At 40.8% G+C, this 20233-nt stretch overlaps 1 protein-coding gene across 2 annotated transcripts in view; it reads right to left on the reverse strand.

Annotated features, from left to right (window-relative positions):
- The window catches only part of NELL1 (neural EGFL like 1), a 934274-nt gene that overhangs the window by 641106 nt on the left and 272935 nt on the right, over positions 1–20233 (reverse strand). For both annotated transcript variants that reach the window (XM_032166405.2, XM_032166404.2), the window contains exons 8-10: positions 18507–18641; positions 17470–17572; positions 8028–8101 (exon numbers count right to left, since the gene is read on the reverse strand). In XM_032166405.2, the coding sequence (XP_032022296.1) occupies positions 8028–8101; positions 17470–17572; positions 18507–18641 (312 nt within the window). The remainder of the gene's footprint in view (positions 1–8027; positions 8102–17469; positions 17573–18506; positions 18642–20233) is intronic.

The raw sequence follows: 20233 nt of genomic DNA on the forward strand, positions 1-20233 counted from the left end.
CCAATCTTTCCCAAGGTAACTCTTAATTTTCTCCTGACTATCTTAGAATTGTCCCTAAGACCTGAGAATTGATCCTGCTACTCACTCTGCCCCACTTTGCAACTGCACTTCATTTTTACTCCTCAATCCAGACCATGATGGGTGGTATCTAACCTCAAAAATTAGCTCCAGTCCTAAGGCAAGTGTCCCCCACCTGATGTGCCTTACTTTCTAAAACGGGAATCAAAACAGTTATTACCAATCAATGGAAGTTAGTAACCTTACTATCAGCAGCTAAATGTAGAGGAAATCACAATGCTGAATTACTTACCATTATTGCCTCTAAGTCTATTCTTCAATATTAATATATTTATTCATGATCTGCTGCCTCCTGGCATAAATAAGAGCAGCTGACACTGTTGAACCCTTTTGTCAGTTCTATGTACACACCTCTAGGTTTATCAATGCTTTGCTGCAACTGGTTCACCTCTGTCACTCTCAGAGTGCTGCCCTTGAGCACTGGAGCCATTTTGCCCATGCAGAGAGTCAGAAGTTACATGCAAGTTCTACAACTCCCATGCGTATGACCCAAAGCCAGTGAATGAATGGTATGGGATATTCTTTACCTCTAAGAGAGACAATCTCTAGGGTAGAATGTATGCTCCAGAGCCCATGGTGGGATCACAGTATGTCTGACCTTTCATCTAAAATTGTACCTCTGCTCAGTTTCTTCCCCTTCTCCATCTGGCATCCCCCACACCCTCACTGGTTTCTCCTGGGGGCACTACCTTAATAAATCGCTTGTACTGAAATCCTTAGCTCAGGGTCTGCTTCTGGGAGAACCCAAACTAAGACAATTAAAATAAATTTCACTCTTGCTGTCAAAAATCAAACTGTTAAAAGATTATCTCTAGGTGGTGAGATTCAGGAGTGATTCCCACTTTCTCCCTTACATTTTTCCCTCTATATTCCAAATTGTGTTAAGTACATATTTTCGTAAAAACAAAATATTAAAAATGCTACAGAAGATTTTTTAAAAATAATCATTCACAAATCTTCTATTTTTATAAAAAGGGTTTGCTTCGCTGCTTAAATCAGTCAACAATTCTAATCAACCTTTAACATATTTAATGAGTAAGATCATAATCCCAAATATTTAAATAGAGACAAACCTTTTTGCATGAATTTGAAAATAATATGAACTGTGATTACCATTGCATAAGTGCCACCAAATCCATTTAGTCCAGCTACATAATTAGGCACAAACCTTTTATAGCTTTATTTTCAAAACTATCTCTAGTAAGAAGTACCTGATAATTAACATTTTAAGTCTTTCTGATTATGGTATGTTATTTTATGACCCCTGGAGTTCTGCGTTGGTGGAAAAATACAATTCCTTTTTTCTTTCTCATTTAGAGTGGCTGTCTCCATGTCATTGGTCAAATATATACACTTTCAAGTTCTGTACTAATCATTGTGCACTAACCTGAATTTCTAACAACATATAAGACTTACAACTTCAAATCAAAAATTGTTGCTAGGATAAAGAAATTCTGCAGAAAAGCAATAATTGGGCAAAATTAACAAGACTGCTAGGAGAGTTTATTCATGCTGATTTTTTAAAAAAATTATGTTAACTCCTGGAAACACTTGGTGAAAATATTTGAAACAAGAGTTTGTTTTTTACTAATTGGTGTTGCTGAAGCTTTAAAATGATCCCAGGAAAATGAAAATGGATGGATCTCCAGGCATCCTTTTGTCAACTGAATGACAGAATATCAAAAATTTTAGCAATTATTTCCTCAATCCTCCCAAGGATAATACTTTCATAATACCATTTTAGATGCCTAAGAGAAAGTTTAATTCATTGCATACAACAGATTCCATAGAGCATTAGTGCTTACATCTTGAGAAAAGCTGCCTGGGAGAAATAAGAGGCCCTTTGATCCTATACCCATTACCCTCACTCTCTGCTGACAATATCCATTAAATATGTCCCAAAGCTCTTCCATGGCCTTTTATAAATGCTACTTTTATCAAGGGAATCGATGGGCCATAGCCTGACCAATCTGATATTCTCAGATAGACTGAAAAGTGACCAATCAATCCTTCTCAATCTACCCCTCTAAAATTCAGAATTGAGAATTATTTCCAAGTCAGTCTAACAATATCAGGAGTCGCAGTAGGGAGGCGAAGAGAGGAGGCTGTGGGGCCAAACCACACAGGTTCTGATCCCAGCTGGCTCACTCACTACCTGTGTGGCCTTGTTCTTCTGTGCCTCGATTTTCACATCTGGGTATTACCTTCTGCACAGAATTATTATGAGGTTTCAGTGAAATAAATATTTTTTTTTGTTTTTTGGGGTTTTTTTTTTTTTGAAATGGGGTCTTGTTCTGTCGCTAGGCTGGAGTGCAGTGGTACGATCTCAGCTCACTGCCACCTCTGCCTTCCAGGTTCAAGCAATTCCCCTGCCTCAGCCTCCCAGGTAGCTGGGATTACAGGCATGTGCCACCATGCCCGGCTAATTTCTTGTATTTTAGTAGAGACAGAGTTTCACCATGTTGGCCAAGTTGGTCTCAATCTCTTGACCTCGTGATCCACCCGCCTCGGCCTCCCAAAGTGCTGACCCCTGTGCCTGGCCGAGATAAATACATTTTAGATGCTTTAAATTGTGCCTAGAAAATAGTAAGTGCTCAAGAAATATTAAAAATTATTGTCAATAACTCTTTCTTATATACAAAGTAACTAGTAAATAACTATAGAAAGACAATAAATGGAAAAATAACTTTTTTGCACAGAATAAAATTATTCACATACACTCACACATGCACACACACACTACTTGTGCAAGAGAATAATCTGTCTGCCCCAACTTCTTTCTAAATTATTAAAAAAAAAACAGTAAAAGATGAACTCAAGTGTGTAGAGCAACTGCAACATGCCAGTAATAGTAGTAAGTGATATTTAAATAAGCTGGCATTCAAATCCATGCCCATGTCTTCTAAAGGTCTCAAATGGTGTCTGCCTGGCTCCTCTTTGATAATGGACATTGAATCATTACAGTGACCCTTGCTAGAGTCACCCATAGCTTCCATTCAAAATGGAAAAGGATTTGCTAATTTTAAGTGTTATGGCTGATTCTGGGACCATCACCACAGTGAGCAAAATTTGCCTTTAATCATCCCAGCTTTCCCTGAAGTCGAAGACAAAAGCAACGATTTTAGAATCCAACTGTTTTCCCTTCCTAGAAGTAAAACAATGTTCAGAGAGCACGGTATCTGTCTTAAATTCAAGAAGGACAAGTATGGTCATATGGAATAACAAAAATAGCTCACATTTATTGAAGATGGTCTTTGTGGTAAGCACTCTACCAAGTTCTCCATGTGTTTTATCTCATTTAATACACAAAACATCCTTGTGTGATAATGTGCCAGCTATAGGTTATTGACCACCCCATCTGCTCCCCTACTCCCCTACTCTCCTACTCCCAACTCTGGGAACTTCCTTGTCAGTCAAGAGATCATTAAAGCCCTTGTTATCACACCATCCTTGCCCCTGCCACAGAGTGGAGAGCCCCTACACCCAGTACCCACTGATGCAGAGAGACCACTACACCTGCATGCCCACCAGACCACCTGGACTCATGGAATCTCTGGCATTCCCAGCAGCAGCCAAGAGGGCAAGAACGGGAATCAAAATAGGGAGGTTCAAGGAAGCTAACCTTTAGCGTACAGTCTGGCCAACGAGAGACAGAATATAGGGAATGTCTTTCCTTCCCAGCTCTCCATAAAGAACAAAATTCAAGCTCTTCTTTTATTAGTATCTCCTTGAGTGCTTCTGCAAGTCTCTAAATGCCTCATTCTTTTCAATCTTTAAAACACATTCCTGTCTTTTTTCCCAGAGGTGTGATGAAAAGAAAATGAAACAATGTAAGTAAGAGCACTTGCGAGGATGGTCTTTTCTGAAACACGGTGATTTCTGTCACCTTCTCAGGAGATGCCTCACAAAGCCAGCTGTGCTTTGTTGTGGGGTTCTGACTTTTCTGTGATGCACCGTCTTGCACTTACTCTCCTGCCTTTCCTTCCATACTTCCTTCTGTCTGTGCCTCACTCTTGCATTCCTAGGACTATACCCTTCCCCTTCCTCTATCCACTCCCATGACCACAAAAGAATAAATAAATAAAGCATCAACACAAATACCTAGGCCTCGGGTTCTATTTTCTAGAAATCAGGATCAGATAGGTAAGAAGTGTTACTATTCTGACTAGTGTGTCCCAGCTAATGTTAGGCAGAAAAGGAATAGGTTTGACAGTTCAGCACAAGGCACTAGGCAAAATATTCCACATTCCTCCAGGGCTGGTGATTATGCCTGTAATTGTCTTCCGTTATGTTGCAGTGGGAATGGCGAGGAGAGAAAAAATATCATGCAGGAGGAGCAATAATCTAAAGTTATGTTCTCCAACCCAGCTCTTACTAGAACCCAATGGGGGAAAAGAACACAAGGAACTCTGAACTTCACTAACAACTAGGTAAAATTTCAGGATTTAAACCCAGATCCACCTGACTGCAGATTTTGACCTTTCAACCACAATGCTATATTGTAAGAGTAATTAGACTCACCCTCTTATCCTCCACAGGAAAGAAGTAAAGCCACTGGACAGAAGTTACGGGGGGTTAGATTTTCACCCAATTAAAGGAATTCTCTGATTCCTAATGTTTTCCAGCCATGTAAATCCACTAACCTATTAGTTTAGTAACTTCCCATTATGATATGTTGGAGGTGGGTTTTGTTTTGTTTTGTTTTACTTTTTTTTGAGATGGCGTCTCACTCTGTCGCCCAGGCTGTAGCGCAGTGGCACAATCTCAGCTTACTGCAACCCCCGCCTCCCGGGTTCAAGCAATTCTCCTGCTTCTGCCTCCCGAGTAGCTGGGATTACAGGCATGCACCACCATGCCCAGCTAATTTTTGTATTTTTGGGAGAGACAGAGTTTCACCATGTTGCCCAGAATGGTCTTGAACTCCTGACCTCAGGCGATCTGCCCACCTCAGCCTCTCAAAGTGCTGGGATTACAGGCATAAGCCACCACGCCTGGCTGGAGGTGGGTATTTTTAAGTAGAAAATTATATCACAAAGTCTTATTATAACAGCTGGTCTCCAAAGATGCCTGTCTACCTAATGAATCATGCCTCCTGGTATTCATGCCCTTGTATTGTCTGCCTCTACAATAAATCTGGCCTGGGCCTGTATAGCCTTTAGAATGTAGAAGAAATGATGTTCCAGTTTTGGAGACCAGGTTATAAGAAATACTGGCGCTTTCACCTTGGTATTTGGAAAGCTTATTCTGGGAGAAGCTGGCCAGCATGTGAGAAATCCCTGAGACCACCATGGTATAAAAAAGCCCAAGGGGCCAGGTACAGTGGCTCGCACCTGTAATCCCACCACTTTGGGAGGCCGAGGCAGGTGGATCACGAGATTAGGAGTTCAAGACCAGCCTGGCCAACAACACGTCTCCACTAAAAATACAAAAATTAGCTGGGTGTGGTGGCGCAGCTGTAATTCCAGCTACTCAGGAGGCTAAGGCAGAAGAATTGCTTGAATCTGGGAGGCAGAGGTTGCAGTGAGCCAAGATTGTGCTACTGCACTCCAGCCTGGGAGACAGAGCAAGACCCAGTCTCAAAAAAAAAAAAAAAAAAGAAGCCCAAGGTAGCCATGTCTAGGGGCTGCAGAGAACATGCAGAGAACAAGGTACACTCACACACATACAGAGAGAGAGAGAGAGGGAGGGAGAGAGAGAGAGAGAGACAGAGGGAGGGAGGGAGGGAGGAAGGGAGGGAGAGAGAGTAAGCACACCAGACACAGACAGAGAAGTCTCTTTCTATTCATCTTTGTTGAGGTGCTAGACACAAAAGTAAAGAAGCCATCTTTGATAGCCAGCCATGTCAAGTCTTCATAGGATTCTAGCTCCAGCAGCCACCAGATTGCAATTGCATGTGAGAACCCAAGTGAGAATCATTAAGCTGAGCCCATTCAACCCATGCAACCATGAGAAATAATCATAAAATACAGAAATAATCCTAAAATACTAAGTTTTAGAGAGTTTGTGTAGATAGCCAAAATACAATCAAACTCAACGTGCCTAAACCTGGCCCCATTTGCTCTTCACTCCCTCCTCACCCACAAAACATGTTCCTCCTCCTAAATGTTCCTCTTCCTGCATCAGTATCTCGTCATCACCTAATGAAGACAGCATTTATCATATTTTGGCTTCTTCTGATCCAGTCTCCCTTCCCACGAGTACCACAGTGTTCTCTTGGGGAATGTTTTCCCCATTGCGTGCTATCTTAATGGGGTGATAATTCCAGGTAACTGGCTCCTTACACAGAGGATAAAGGGGTCGAATTCTTCCCCATCCTGAACAATCAGAGCTTGGACATATGATCCAAACTTTGCTAATCATATGTCCTTTCTCCGGGCTTTAAATCTTGTATAAGTGACCCCAGGACAGTAGAAATGATTGAAAGTCACTCATCACAACAGCAATGTGCTTGCCAGGATCCTGGCTACTAGGCCATTGCTACGGTTTCTGCTTTCTAACTTCTGGGACTCTTTGGTCTCTATCTAGTATCAAGCCTGGTCTGGCCTTTTGAGGATTCTGCAAGTCCCCCAATATCATTTCAATAACATTGTCATTTTTACCTACGTTAGCCAGGGGAGGTTTTGGCTACTTAGGAAAACAGAAACTGGTATTCCCTGCAACTCTACCAGGAACCTGGACATCATCTGGGTTTCTCCTCCCCATCATATTAGCCTTCCCCAAACCCAATCACTCGAGTCCTTTCAATTCCATTTTTCCAATAGCTCTCGAATCTCTTTTCCTGTACATCTTCACTATCACTGCCTTCAATCATAACCTTAGGTTATTTCTTACAATTATTCAAATTAATCTGGTGCTCCTCCAATCACTCCTCCCATTGCAATCACAGTGACCTTTGGAAATGCACAGCTGCTCATGACACACACACACAGAGAGAGACAGAGAGACAGAGAGAGAGCTTCAATGAACTCTCATCTCCATTAAGATCAAGTCCAAACTAGGTCCATTCTCACCTGTTCTGTCTAACTGTCCAGGTTCATCTCTCATCACCCTCCCACATGAGCTCTAGAACTTCACCCAAGTCAAATTATTTGCAGGTCCCTAAGTAAAACCTGCTCCCTTTATTGCTTTAGTCATTTATAAGTGCAATTCCTTCTGTTTGGAACGTGCCTTCTCCTTCATCTACCTAGGGATACCTGCATGGCTGGTTCCCACACCTTACCCAGGGCTTTGTTCCAAAATTACATCTCAGAGAGGTCTCCTCAGTCCACCCACCCCCACCTCAGACCTCTCTGTTCCTTCAGCCTACTTCATACTTTTATAGAATTTGGCATTATATTATATGTTTATTTAATTCTTACTGTCTATCTCCCTCACTAGACTGCAAGTTCTGTAAAGACAGTGACTTTGTTTTGTTCACTGTTGTATATCCAGAACCTACTATAATGCTGTCATAGAGCATTTGCTTAATGCATATTTGTCAAATGATTATTGAATGAGACCTATGATTTTATACATCTTATTTCAAGTAATGCATGGGAGGGGCAGGCAGGAGAAAGAGGCATTTTTAACAGTATATCAGCCCTCTGGGAGTGGTGTTAGTATTATCACAACTAGTATTACAAATTGATTCCCCTAATACCAACTCAAAACCCTTTCCCAGGGCCACCCACCAGCCTCCCTAACCAATAGTAGCTGTTAGTTCTTTCTCCTCTCACATCCTTGCCTTAACAGCTTCTTCCAAGGCTACCTGATCCACAGCTGACCACAAGCAAACCACATAAATGACCTGGCTGGATCCTCCCAATCCTGTACTCCAGCCCACTGCACAGAGTTCCACCCCTCAGGGCCCTATCCAGGCCAATATGCCCCACTCAAGAACCTTATCTAAAGCCCACACATCTATCTATTCATTTTCCAGAAGTGATAGGGACCACGAAATTAACACTTACTCGGCATTCCCGACAGCTCTTGGTTAAAATCCGCTGGCCTTCCGCAAGAACTTTTCCTCCATAGATACATTTTGCTGTAATAAAACATAAAAATGGGTCAGACAGTCCTGCTGTGTCACAAAATGACCTCAGAGGTACCTTCCAACTCCAACAGATTCCACAGAAACCTAGATTCTCTGCTTCTGAGCAATACAAATCTCTTTGTCTAAAGTGAAAGGAATTATGTGGAGGATAACCCTTAAATCTCCCAAGCAGGCCTCATCATGATTGTGTTTGCCTGGCCTTTACAGCCAGGATATACAATTATTTCAAAGTTACAGTTGCCAAAGGAACTAGAGAATGAATTGATGTAGTAAGAAGCTAAAACAAGAAAGAACTGGTGGCAGTCGCTGTGGAGTACAATTAGCAGTAGCTTTGATTCAGACGCTCCAGCTAAAACAAACAACTGGGTGAAAGGGGACTCACATATATTCCATTCCTCAGAACCTCAGCCACAATGAAGGAGGACACCATTTCTTCTTCCTTGTGATCATGGGAGTGGGCGTGAGAAATATACATGTGAGACAAGTGAGAAATACAAGGAAAGCCTGTAAAGTGCTAGATCAATGCGCTAGAGAGAATGCCTTTGGAAAGGTGAGTTTAAAAGGCTGCCAGGTAGGGCAGGGGGGTGAACTTGTAGAAAATTTCAAAGAGAAACATAAATGGAGCTCCTACCACTCAATTTAGATTGCACTGAAACTCATTTCTTGACTGGCTGACTCACTTTTAAGCAAGTACAGCATATGTCAATTTGATATGATCCTCATATAACACCACCAAATTCTCCATCCACTTCAACAGGAAAAAAGAAGCAAGTATCTGGTCACTTCCTCTCCTGCCCTGATGAGGACCCTTCTAGCCCCAGCTCTAGGAGGAACAGAAGCAATGATATGCACTCTAAGAGCTCTCTCCCACTAATTCAGTGTTGGTCTTATAGAGCCAGCTCACCTTTCAGAGCCTCTATATCTGTATCTGCTAAAAATGGGCTGATTAAATCTGGTGGTTTCCTAGTTATAAAATCCTCTGATTCTCATGGGGTGCTCAGTTATTCTTCATTCAAATAATATTTTAGTGTTACTAAAGGGCAGGCAACATGCTAACTGGTAATATAATGTTGCAAGAACCAAAGCTCTTCTCTCATGGAGCTTACAATCAGGGAAATAGAGAGTAATTATGTAACGACATCAGTGAATGTATAATTACTAAGTGAGGCAAGTGCTATGTTTGCAGATAAAGAACCTAGACCCCTTTCGATGTTGAGGGGCAAGATCTGAAAGGCAAAGAGGACGACCAGGCGAGAAATGGGGCTTTCATTCCTCCCTTCCAATAAAATTAAAAAAAAATAGTAGTCATCTAGTCCATTTTAGCCACAGGAAGAAGAAAGTCCAGGGACATGCTTTACTTAACATCATACCCTGTAGTGGATGCTGTGGTATACGGAGATCTACTTCCATGAGCAAAGGATGCATTCTTACAACTGCTGTGACAGTTGGCAACTAACAGCTCTCCCCTGAATGGAGATCTAAGACTTGTATAGGGCTGTAGAGAGCCACCTTGCCCAAGGTGAAGTTCCCTTGGTGGATGAACATGGTACACAGTCCTGGCCCCCTTTCTCCAACTGAGGACAATTCTGAAGGGCCATTCCAGCTCCAAAGCTCCCTGTAGGAATGAGTTCGGTATTTGTTGTAACCACTGCAGCTCAACTTCTCCTTCTGCCCAATTCTTCTTCCTTCACCACTTCACTCCTGTCCCAGAATTGATCCTGAGAGCACTTCCTAACAAAGTACATGTAAATCTCTATTTCAGAGTCTGTTTCCCCTCAGAACCTGACCTGCAGCAACCTCACTGCCCACCCAAATATGTTCCACTCCTGTATTCTCCTCTCAGTGAGTGGCAATGGCATGGGTATCCATCCCAGCTCCCACACCCCAGTGCCTGGCATCCTTCTAACCTCTCCCTCTTACACAACTCCATGTCCAATCACTGTCCAAATGCTATCAATGTCCCCTTCTTAAGTTTCTCAAGTCACCCTCCTCCTCTCCATTCCTCACCCTCTGCCCCCAGACACTGTCTTTGTTCAGGCTGTCAACATCCCTCTTCTTCAGTACCACCACAACCTCCTAGTTCTCCCATGTTCTAGTCTCAGTCTTCACCAGTCCCTCCCCATATAACAGTCAGACACGTATTTTTTAAGTGCAAACATGAGGCCCTGCTTAAAATCAGGGTCCCTAAAGCTCTCAGAATAAAGTCCAAAATCCTTAGTTCAGCAAACGAGGCCATTCATGAGGCTTCTTATCTCCCAAGGTTCATAGCCCACCATCCCTGTGATTTCATTCACCCTCCCAAACATTCACACCTCCACATATGTTCTAGCCACGCTTTCTTTCTCACTTCCGGAAACACCTGCAGAGCACCCCATCCACCTTCCACTGGCAACCTCCCACCCTGTACACCCATGAGCTTCCGCTTAGGGCTGACTTCCCTCAGAACTTGTTCTTACCCTTTAACACTGGTTAATTGTCCTCACTTTTTTATTCTATTGTACTTTGGACCTAATCCCAACAGAATATATATCACATAACATCCTAATTTCCCATTTAATTGTACACCCCACCATGTCCCTGCTAATAATTGCAACCCCCGTGAGGGTAGGGACGATGACTATAATTTTATCTCCAGCCCCAAGCCCCATGCCTCAGGACTTATTGTGAGTAATAATAAATCATTTTCATATTAATGAGCCTCTAGTAGGTAGCAAAAAACAGTCAAATTTCTTGAATCCCAGATAAGAGTTATTTCTGGCATTCAACGCAACTTCAAACATTAAAAGTAGATACCAAAAAAATGGAGAGTATAATTGTCTGGATAGGTCCTTTCCTCCCTTCACTAAACAAAAATCTATCCCTGATCATCTTTTATGCCTCAATTTTGTAGATAAATCAGTTGACCATGACTCGTTGGTCCTAATGAGAGCTGGATTTCCCATTGTACTTGCATGGGGAGACCACACCTCCAAGGTCTGGAATTCCTGTCTAATAAATTCCCACACTTCCAAATGTGGCTGCTGCCAACTTGGCAAGGCAGCTTGTTCCAGAGTGACAGTTCTGCTAAGTGCACTGTTGTCAAATCTGCCATCTGCTTCTTGGCCCAAGCTGTGAAGCAAAGAAATAGACATTTTTTCTTCCTTTGCCCCTTGCCACTCAATGGTATTAACACATTTGGTATTAACACATTTGGTATTAACACAATGGTATTAACACTACCATTGGTATTAACACATTTGATCCCCTGCCTTAGGGCACTTGTCCGAATCCTCTCTTCCCCTTTGACAGGCTCATCCCAGAACTCCTAATCTGGAGATAAAAATGCCTCATTGTTTACATTCACACCACACATGGAGACACATCCACCCCTCGAATCCACCAGTCTCTTATAAAAATTAAATATCCACTGAACTTTATGTCCTCACATAGCAGGCTGCTTTGGTGCTGGTGAATGAGATCAACATATTACTGCAGGCCTCAACCATCTGCAATTTGGCACTGGTGCAGAATGTATGTATCTATGAAATTATCTTAGGACGACTTTCAGGATCACCACTGGAGGTCACAAGAATTTCTCCTGCTTTCTCATACTCATCCTCACTTCTCTGACAACAGCCCTCCTTCCCTGCCACTGCATTCCTTATGCCTAACATCAGCCCTTATTGTCCAACCTCTTGATCTATAGCCAAAAGGCTTATTTTTTTATGTCTGAGGAAATTCAAGCATAAGGTGAGTCAGGCTCTGGTGCGTTTGGCTGGGGCATTTGGGACTCCATTCCAACAGCTTTCAGTGTGATTAGAAATGTAAATGGATACCTAAAGCTCTTCATATCACACTGGTGACATGCAAACTAGAATATTTCACAGTGCCCAAACACAAAATTGAAACCTAGCACCGACACACACTTCTCCATTATGTCAGAAACAAATGTACTGAGGATATAAAGAGTTATGCAGTGTATCTTTTTGCACTGACAGACACCTGGCCCTTCAATTTTGACCTTGATTTTTCTGGTGCAATGATTGGACAATTTTGCCATTCGGGTGCACACTGAATAAACAATTGACAGGTACAGCTTGACATCCCTGTCAGATGTGGATATAAGGTTTCCCTATCTTTATTTAGGTATTTGTACCCTGCATACACTCCAGCCATCCCTTGGTACTCAGCGGCCTAGAATGTCAAAATCAGCACACTGTTTTACACTTTAAAGGAGAGTGGCAGATCAGAGAGACTGAACACGCAAGGATCCTTCCTCCCTCAGTGAGCTAATTCACAGCCTTGGCTTCAGATACAACCTCTATGAGCAAGACACCCACATCAAACTAGTTGTCCCTCAGGCATCTCTAACTCAAACATGTCAAACGGAATGTATTGTTCCCCAAACTGCTTCCTCCACCTGTCTTATTTCTGTTAATCACACCATGAGTCTCCCACAGGCTCTTGTTCAAAACCTGGCAATCTCTCCCTCACAGACACTCTGTCCCTGATCCATTTGTCTCATGCAAAACAATACCTGTGGAGTATCTCTAATGTGCCAGTTCCTTTGGCTGTCACTCACATCCTTCCCTTCCTTTGCATCTTCCCAGGCTGTGCCTGCCTGCCAGCCTCAACACCTCCACCTGGAATATGCCCAAGTTCCATATCCCACACCACCTCCAGCTCTCTTGATGCAGTAGCCTTTTTAAAAGCACATCTTTGATTATGCCACAACTCTGCATTAAAACCTTGATTGGAGTACCAAAACCAACATTGGTTTATTTCCATGATTTTCTGTGTGCAATTCCCTCTGGCAGTTATGTTCTTACCTACTTTATACACCTGGAAAACTCCTCTTCATTTGTCAATACTCTGCTCAGCTGTTACCTATGATGTTTTCCTAGCACACACATACATATGTACGTTTCAGATGGAGTTAATCACTCCCTTCTCTGTGTGACTTCTGTGTCTTCCATAGTGTTCATGTGAAATAATACTCTTTATTGTAACAGAGATCTCTCTGGAGAAAAATGGGTAGAGCCAACAGGTCAAGAGCATCCCACTGGGTTCTGAAGCCAGACTGCCAGGGCTTTATTTTGGCTCCCCCAAAACTGAGAGACCTTGGACGAGTTACTTCTCCTCTCTGTGTTTCACCTCCTCGTGTGTAAAATGGGGATAATAGTGGAGCCTACTACTTAGAGTTATTGGAAGAATTAAATGAATTAATATATATAAAATGGTTAAACATTTTATATATATGCCTGTCAGAGTAAATGATCCATATGTGTCCACTGTTGCCCCCAGAACTGACAACAGTGTTTGGCAGAAGGACCTCCGTAAGGATTACTGAATGGCTTCACTGGCATACAATCTTCATCATCTATCCGCAACTCACGTTTGCAGCTCTATTTCAACCTCTCACCTACATAAATCCTGTGTTATCATCAAACACACTATTTCCCTTTCCCTCTTTCACTCTTATTCCTTCACACATACTGTTTTGCATAGAAGAAATATTTTTTCTCCATCTTCCTCCCTCCTTCCTATCTCTGGTAGATCTCAAATCTGTCTACCAAAATAATACAGATTTCAGAACGTTGATGCCTGGAGATTGTGATTATGTAGGTCTAGGTGGAGCCCTGGAAACCTCCAAGTTTAAGAAGTTCACCAAAGGATTTGAATGTGCAAACAGGTATATTAAATATGCCTTGAATAGCACAGACACCCAACAAGTGTTTGAGGAATGAAACTCCTCACTATTTTCGGTACCGCCATGGATGCTTAGACAAACTTCTTTCCTATTTCCAAACAGATGCCCTCATCTGTAAGTGCTGCAGTTCCCAAAGCCAAGAGAAGTCTGTGAACACTCAGTGAGTGAGGAGACAACACAATCTGCTTTTATATATTGGCTCATTTTGCCTTTGTCATATCCCTACCTTTACCTGGTGTCCCTAGAATACTACCCCACCCAAAGTCAGAGAGAAGCTTGGGCATTTTCCTTTAAATTCACATATAAGAAATTTACTTCAGGCAGCTCCACAAAAAATTGAAAAAAATCAAAATAAGGAACCACACCAAGGATAAACATGGTATTCAGGAAACAGTAGTTTCAATTATATCCCTCACAACATTAAATGTGAATGGATTAAATGATCCAGTCCAAACAATACAATCCAGACTGTCAGACTGGATTAAAAAACAAGATTTGACTATGAGTTATTCATACAAGATATACTTTATTTTTTCTTTGTCTTTTTTTATATTTTATCATTATTTTTTAACTGACAAAAGGTATGCATATTTATGGTCTACGGCATGATGTTTTGAAATACGTAGGCACTGTGGTATGGCTAAGAACTAACTAACATATGCATTAACTCACATACTTATATTTAAAAGGGACAACCAAAGTAAATATTCTCTATCATGTTTCTGATATGAAGACATTGAAAACATCTAGAAATTCCACTGATTAGTGTTAGAACTCTGCTCTAGCAATCCTCATTCTCTTCTTCTCCATCCCACTGCTTAACCCACAAAAGTCCACTTCTAGAAGGTTCAAAATATTTAACTTGGCTCCTCGTCCTCCAAGAAGCATGCCAGGCCTTCCCCCGGTATTCTACCCCTCCCTCCCAGGCCATTCTTCTGTACTCCAACAGTGCCCCATATACATGCCTAACGTTAGTGCACTTACAGTTCCAGACACTGTAAACCACGTCTCTACCTTGAAAGTGAGCTCCCCTAAAGCAGGGAAGGATCCCTCATCATTATTCCAGGCACCAGTACTCAGTAATCACCTAATGCATATTTCTATATTTCTATTAAAAACTAGTAAGAAATGAAAGCCCTCCAGCCCAGAGGTTCTCAACCTTTTAATTACCAGAGGTGCCTTGTATCATTTCTTTTTAAGTTTGTCTAGAATAGTGTTTTAATAATTTATTTGTATTCCCACTTTACTAAACTCTGAACACATCAAACTACCAATCAGAGCTGTGAGAAAATTAGTGCTACCTAACTAAATTGCTATGAATTCCATGCAAAGGAAAAAAAAACAAAAAACACCGATGTTTTAGTGTGTGTATCAACATTTTAATAAAATTGAGTTATTTTCTGAAATAATTTTAAAAACCTCAAACTATCAAACAAATTAGCATAAAGAAAAATGACTGCCTCACACACATCTAGTGAGAGGGCAATTTAACTATATGTATCCAGGGCCTTGAAAATGTTCATCTTTGGCCTAGTCATTCTAGCCTGAAGAATTCTATCTTCAGGAAATATAAAATACAAAAATATACAAAAATATGTTTTCTATACAAAACATGGTATTTAGGAGTACTTTATAATAGTGAAAAGTGGGAAACAATCTAGATATCAATGACCTGGGACTGGTTAAAAAAAAGTTATGCAACAGCCAAACAATGGGAAACAATGAAGCTCACGAAAATGACATTTATGCAGTTTTTAAAACATAATAATATATTTAAGTGATAATGGCAAGTTAACAGACCAGAATATAAAATTGCCCGCACAGTACAACCTCAACTGCACACAAAATATAATTAGTTTTTTTTTTTAAAAAAAAACGACACATCCACTAAAATTTCAAGAATGTTTCTAAGTAGAGGTATTATGGGTGAATTTTCCATCTTGATCATTCTCTGTGTTTTCAAAATGTTAAGCCAAAAGCACAGTACTTTTATAATTTTTAAAAAATGTCAAAAAGTTAAGACACAAACCTGCTGAAGGACTCATTACTTCCATGTTTAAACAACAACTTTCAAGAGATGGTATTCAGAGATCTGAGCAGGAACTCTAAACAATAGACTAAAACATCTCACATTTTTTAATACATCTCTAATAGCCTTTCCCTTTTATTTTATTTTATTTTTTTTTTTTTTGAGACAGACTCACTCTGTTGCCCAGGCTGGAGTGCAGTGGTGTGATCTCAGCTCACTGCAACCTCTGCCTCCCAGGTTCAAGCAATTCTCCTGCCTCAGCCTCCAGAATAGCTGGAATTACAGGTGCCCACCACCACACCCAGCTAATTTTTGTATTTTTAGTAGAGATGGGATTTCACCATGTTGGCCAGGCTGGTCTCAAACTCCTGACCTCAGGTGATCCAACCGCCTTGGCCTCCCAAAGTGCTGGGATTAGAAGCGTGAGCCACCGTGCTTGGCCCCTAATAGTTTTTCAACTTCTTCTGCTGAAGAATATCAAGAATGAAAACAAATAATCTGTACCTACTAACAACTCTCTCCATCATGGGATCAAACTATAATTCAATATCCAGACACTTGAGCTGCCTATATTGCCAGACATGACTTCCAAAAGCTCTTGGAACAGAAATAAGAAAGTTCTCCTCTTTAGAGCAACTCCAAGTACATCCCCCAGAGCAATGGGTGCAGTGTGCCCACCATTAAAAAAAGGAAGATTACAAAATTCCTTTTTGAAAAGTCCAACAGTTAGTTGGCTGCTGCAACCCACTTTCACTGCTATTCCCACTTTCAGTGTCATAATAGGTGACATGCTATTCCCGACAGAATAATAGACCACTGTGCTTTGAAGGCTACTGACATTGGTGTGTTTCTTTTGGTAAATAAATGACCCTGAAAATTATCCATAGCATACATTTCTGACCAGAACTCTCCTTTTCTGTAGAGCACCATATGGATTGATAAAAAGGCTATGGGCTTTGTAGTCAACAGAACTAGTTTTCTGTCTCACCTCTGGCACTCACCAGCCTCATGATCTTGGTAAGCTAACATCCCTAAGCCTCAGCTTCCTGTAAAATAGGGATAATAATAATACCTCCCTGAAGAGTTGCTGTGAGAATTCACTAAGCTAGTAGATTTAAAGCATCCAGCACAGTATATGGCACATACCACGTGTTCTAAATGACGGCTTCAGTATTTTAACTGAATTTCAATCTGAAGTTCCTAACAAAGGCCGCTTAACAAGAGGAGAATCTAGCCAAAACCTCAGAAAGCCAAACAGAGAATTTGGCCTTTAACTTGATCATTTAGAATGAGGGGACTAAAGCGCATGGAGCTTTGGAGTTGTGAATTCACAGATCAGCCTCACCCACTTGTTGGACAAGTGACTTAATCCCTGTGAACACACATTCCTTCCACATAGAATGAAAGAAGAATAGTAATTACAGTTGATGTGAGGAGTTAAAAGAAAAAAAAATAGCCCACGTTGTGTCTGCCACATTGCAAGTGATTAAAGTATTGTGGCTCTTCTTACCGTATATTTAATGTTACATCAACTGCCAATGTTTCATTTTATCAATGTCAATCAGTTGAGTCCAGAAAAACAGGGAAAATAAATAAATCTCAAAACAAAGACAGCCAGTCTGAACCTCAGTCAGTACTTACGTCGGCAGACCTTACAGCACTGGCCAGCAATGTGCACTGGGAGGGAGTCTGGGGAGCAACTGAGAGGGGGACAGGACATCCTTCGGCATTCCACAGCACCACTCTGAGGAAGGAAGGACATGGAACATAATCTCAGAAGTATCCTTTGATAGCTCCTGTTGTGGAGATCATTCAGCTCTCATCCCAGAAACCTCATCAGGGAAACAGAAACAGTATTAGAATTCCCAGTCCACTCCAGGACCACAAATAAAGTGTTTTCTCCAGCCCGAATGACCCGTACCACCTCAATTACTTTTCTGAAATACATCACTGGTTTCATCCTACCTGCCCATGTGTGCTAACCAGATTATGCAGAAAAACAAAAAGTCTATTTTTATAAGAACATAAATAACACATTTGCAGACCCTGTCAATCATTTCTGAGGCTCTAACAATCTGTTTTGTATTTTCCTAGACAAACAATGGCATTTTCAGATATTTATCGAGTAATTTCAACTGGATAGGGTTTACATACTAATTTTTGGAGGGGGATGTTATAATTCACTGAAACAGATGAAAGGATATACAAATAATGGATATCCTGACAGTGACAGTGAGTCAGGGAGGAAATGCCTTGCAATTATTTGAAACAGGTGATGGATACACTTTGTAAAAGACAATAAAAACATGTAGAGAATAATTAAACTCCCCTTTTTAAGTTATTCTGGTTGTGAATAAGGATAACCATTAGGTTGTTTGAAAATCAAAGGAGTCCCTTCTTTCCACTATATCCCAACCTTCGAACTCCAAACATTGCATAGTAAATCAAATTAGAGTGTGTTGGCAAGGCAAAGCAGATTTTAATTTCCAAGTATTCATATAAGACATGACACTTTTCCAGCATTGCTTCACAATTGCTCGTAGGGCTAGTGGGTGCTAGGTAAAAACCTAACAATTCTTAGAGTTAACATTATTTATTAAAGAACCAGGTTACACTCTAATTATCAAACCTGTCCCCTTAAAACTGTTTTTACTGTATTTATTTACGAAGAGGCTTACTTTGCAAGTGCAGTTCCTGCAATGGTCACCATCTACCCAAGAGTCTTGGTCTCGATAGAGCAGTCCACTCACTTGACAGGTCTTCTCACAATGACAGTTTTCCAATTGACTAAGTCTTGTCTCTGCATAATTTAGCTGCAAACAAGAGTTACTGAATGTAATTTCTGTAATTCAATTGCATCATCCTAACAAAGCTAATAGCAACAAGAAAAAAAAATCCTTCTGAGAAGAGAAAAAAATGCTCAGAGCAGTTCATTGATTCTTAGCATTATCTGTTTTTTGCCTTTTTAAATTTTTTTTACACAAGGTGGAATCACTCTAAATTGAAGACATATTGGCTATCATGGTCTAATGAATACCAAATGAGACATTAAACTGTATCTCAGGAACCTCATGGGTGTTCATAAATGTGTGTGCTTTCCATTCAAGCCCACACAAAAACACTCATAATGAACGTGTTCTCAAGGACTCATTATGATGTTTACAGGCGATCTAATTAGGAACTCTGAGGCACTTACATTTATCTCCCACTATCCTCTCTATGTTCTTCACACACTAACTAGAATGTCGTGGTTTACAAACTAGGAAGTCACTGCCTTCTGTCTGATGAAAAATTCTGGAGAGCTGGGGCCAGAGAAAAAGAAAAGTCATAAGCGGATCCTCCAAACAGAATGCCCCAGGAATTCACTTTTGTGCTTAGAAGAAGGTCAGGAAAAGTAACCAAACCCCCAGGTAAGATCAGAATTTTGTAAAATAACCTTTTTTATTTTTCTAGGCCACCCAGTCATTGCCAATAATCACAGAGTCTTAGACTGTCCCACTGGAAAGGGATTATAAAGCTTGAATATCCTCACAAGAAACCTCAAGTGATTATCTAGCCTTTGCTCATCTCCAGTGGAGAAACATGTGTTATCTTCCAAGGAAAGCCACTTTTCTCAGTTAGCTCTCAATGTTTGAAACATTTTTCATGGTTTTGGCTGTGAAATCTTTTTTTTTTTCCTGCCATACCTAGGTTTTCATTGTAATCCATCCTGAGCAAACCTAATCTTCATGCATTTGAGGTTATCCTGCCGTCTTGACCACACTTGGCACCACCGGGTTCCCTTAACAGCTTCTCATGATATGATTCCAAGCCTCTCTTCTGATCAATTTTCATACAGCCTACTCCAGTTTACCTTCAAAAATATGGTGCAAAAAAACCTTAAATACAGCACTTTGATATGATCTGTCTACTGTCACATCCACATGAAAGAGTAACTCAACCTAGTAGTGATATTACTCTCCCTTTCCTTTCCCTTACATAGAGACTACCATGATTGAAAAACGAATATCATTTCCTAGAAAACTATCTGAGTTTCTCTTTTCCTTCTCAATCATGTTTATCCTTTCATGTCTTTTCCCCATACAGGAGATCAATTCAACCTTTGATCTAACTAAGATTATTTTGAGCCACTATTTTAGATATAATAGATAAACCTAGGGAATGACTTCCACCATCTTTCTACATTAACTATGGTTCCCTTTCATACACAGTCCTCTGACTTACTCATACCAGAACTGCTCTCTGGAAATGGAATCCACATGTAATTCTAACCTTTGTTTTTGTCATTTATTTCATCCTCTTCCTCCAAGCTTTTGGAATTTCTCAAGAAAACTACCCCTTGTCTGCCTTTTGTGGGTGGTAGCAAAGGGTAGAAAAAACAACAAATAGAATCTTAGACCAACCA

The sequence above is a fragment of the Hylobates moloch genome, unplaced genomic scaffold, assembly GCF_009828535.3.
Source record: "Hylobates moloch isolate HMO894 unplaced genomic scaffold, HMol_V3 SCAFFOLD_11, whole genome shotgun sequence".
NCBI classification, from domain to species: Eukaryota; Metazoa; Chordata; class Mammalia; order Primates; family Hylobatidae; genus Hylobates; species Hylobates moloch.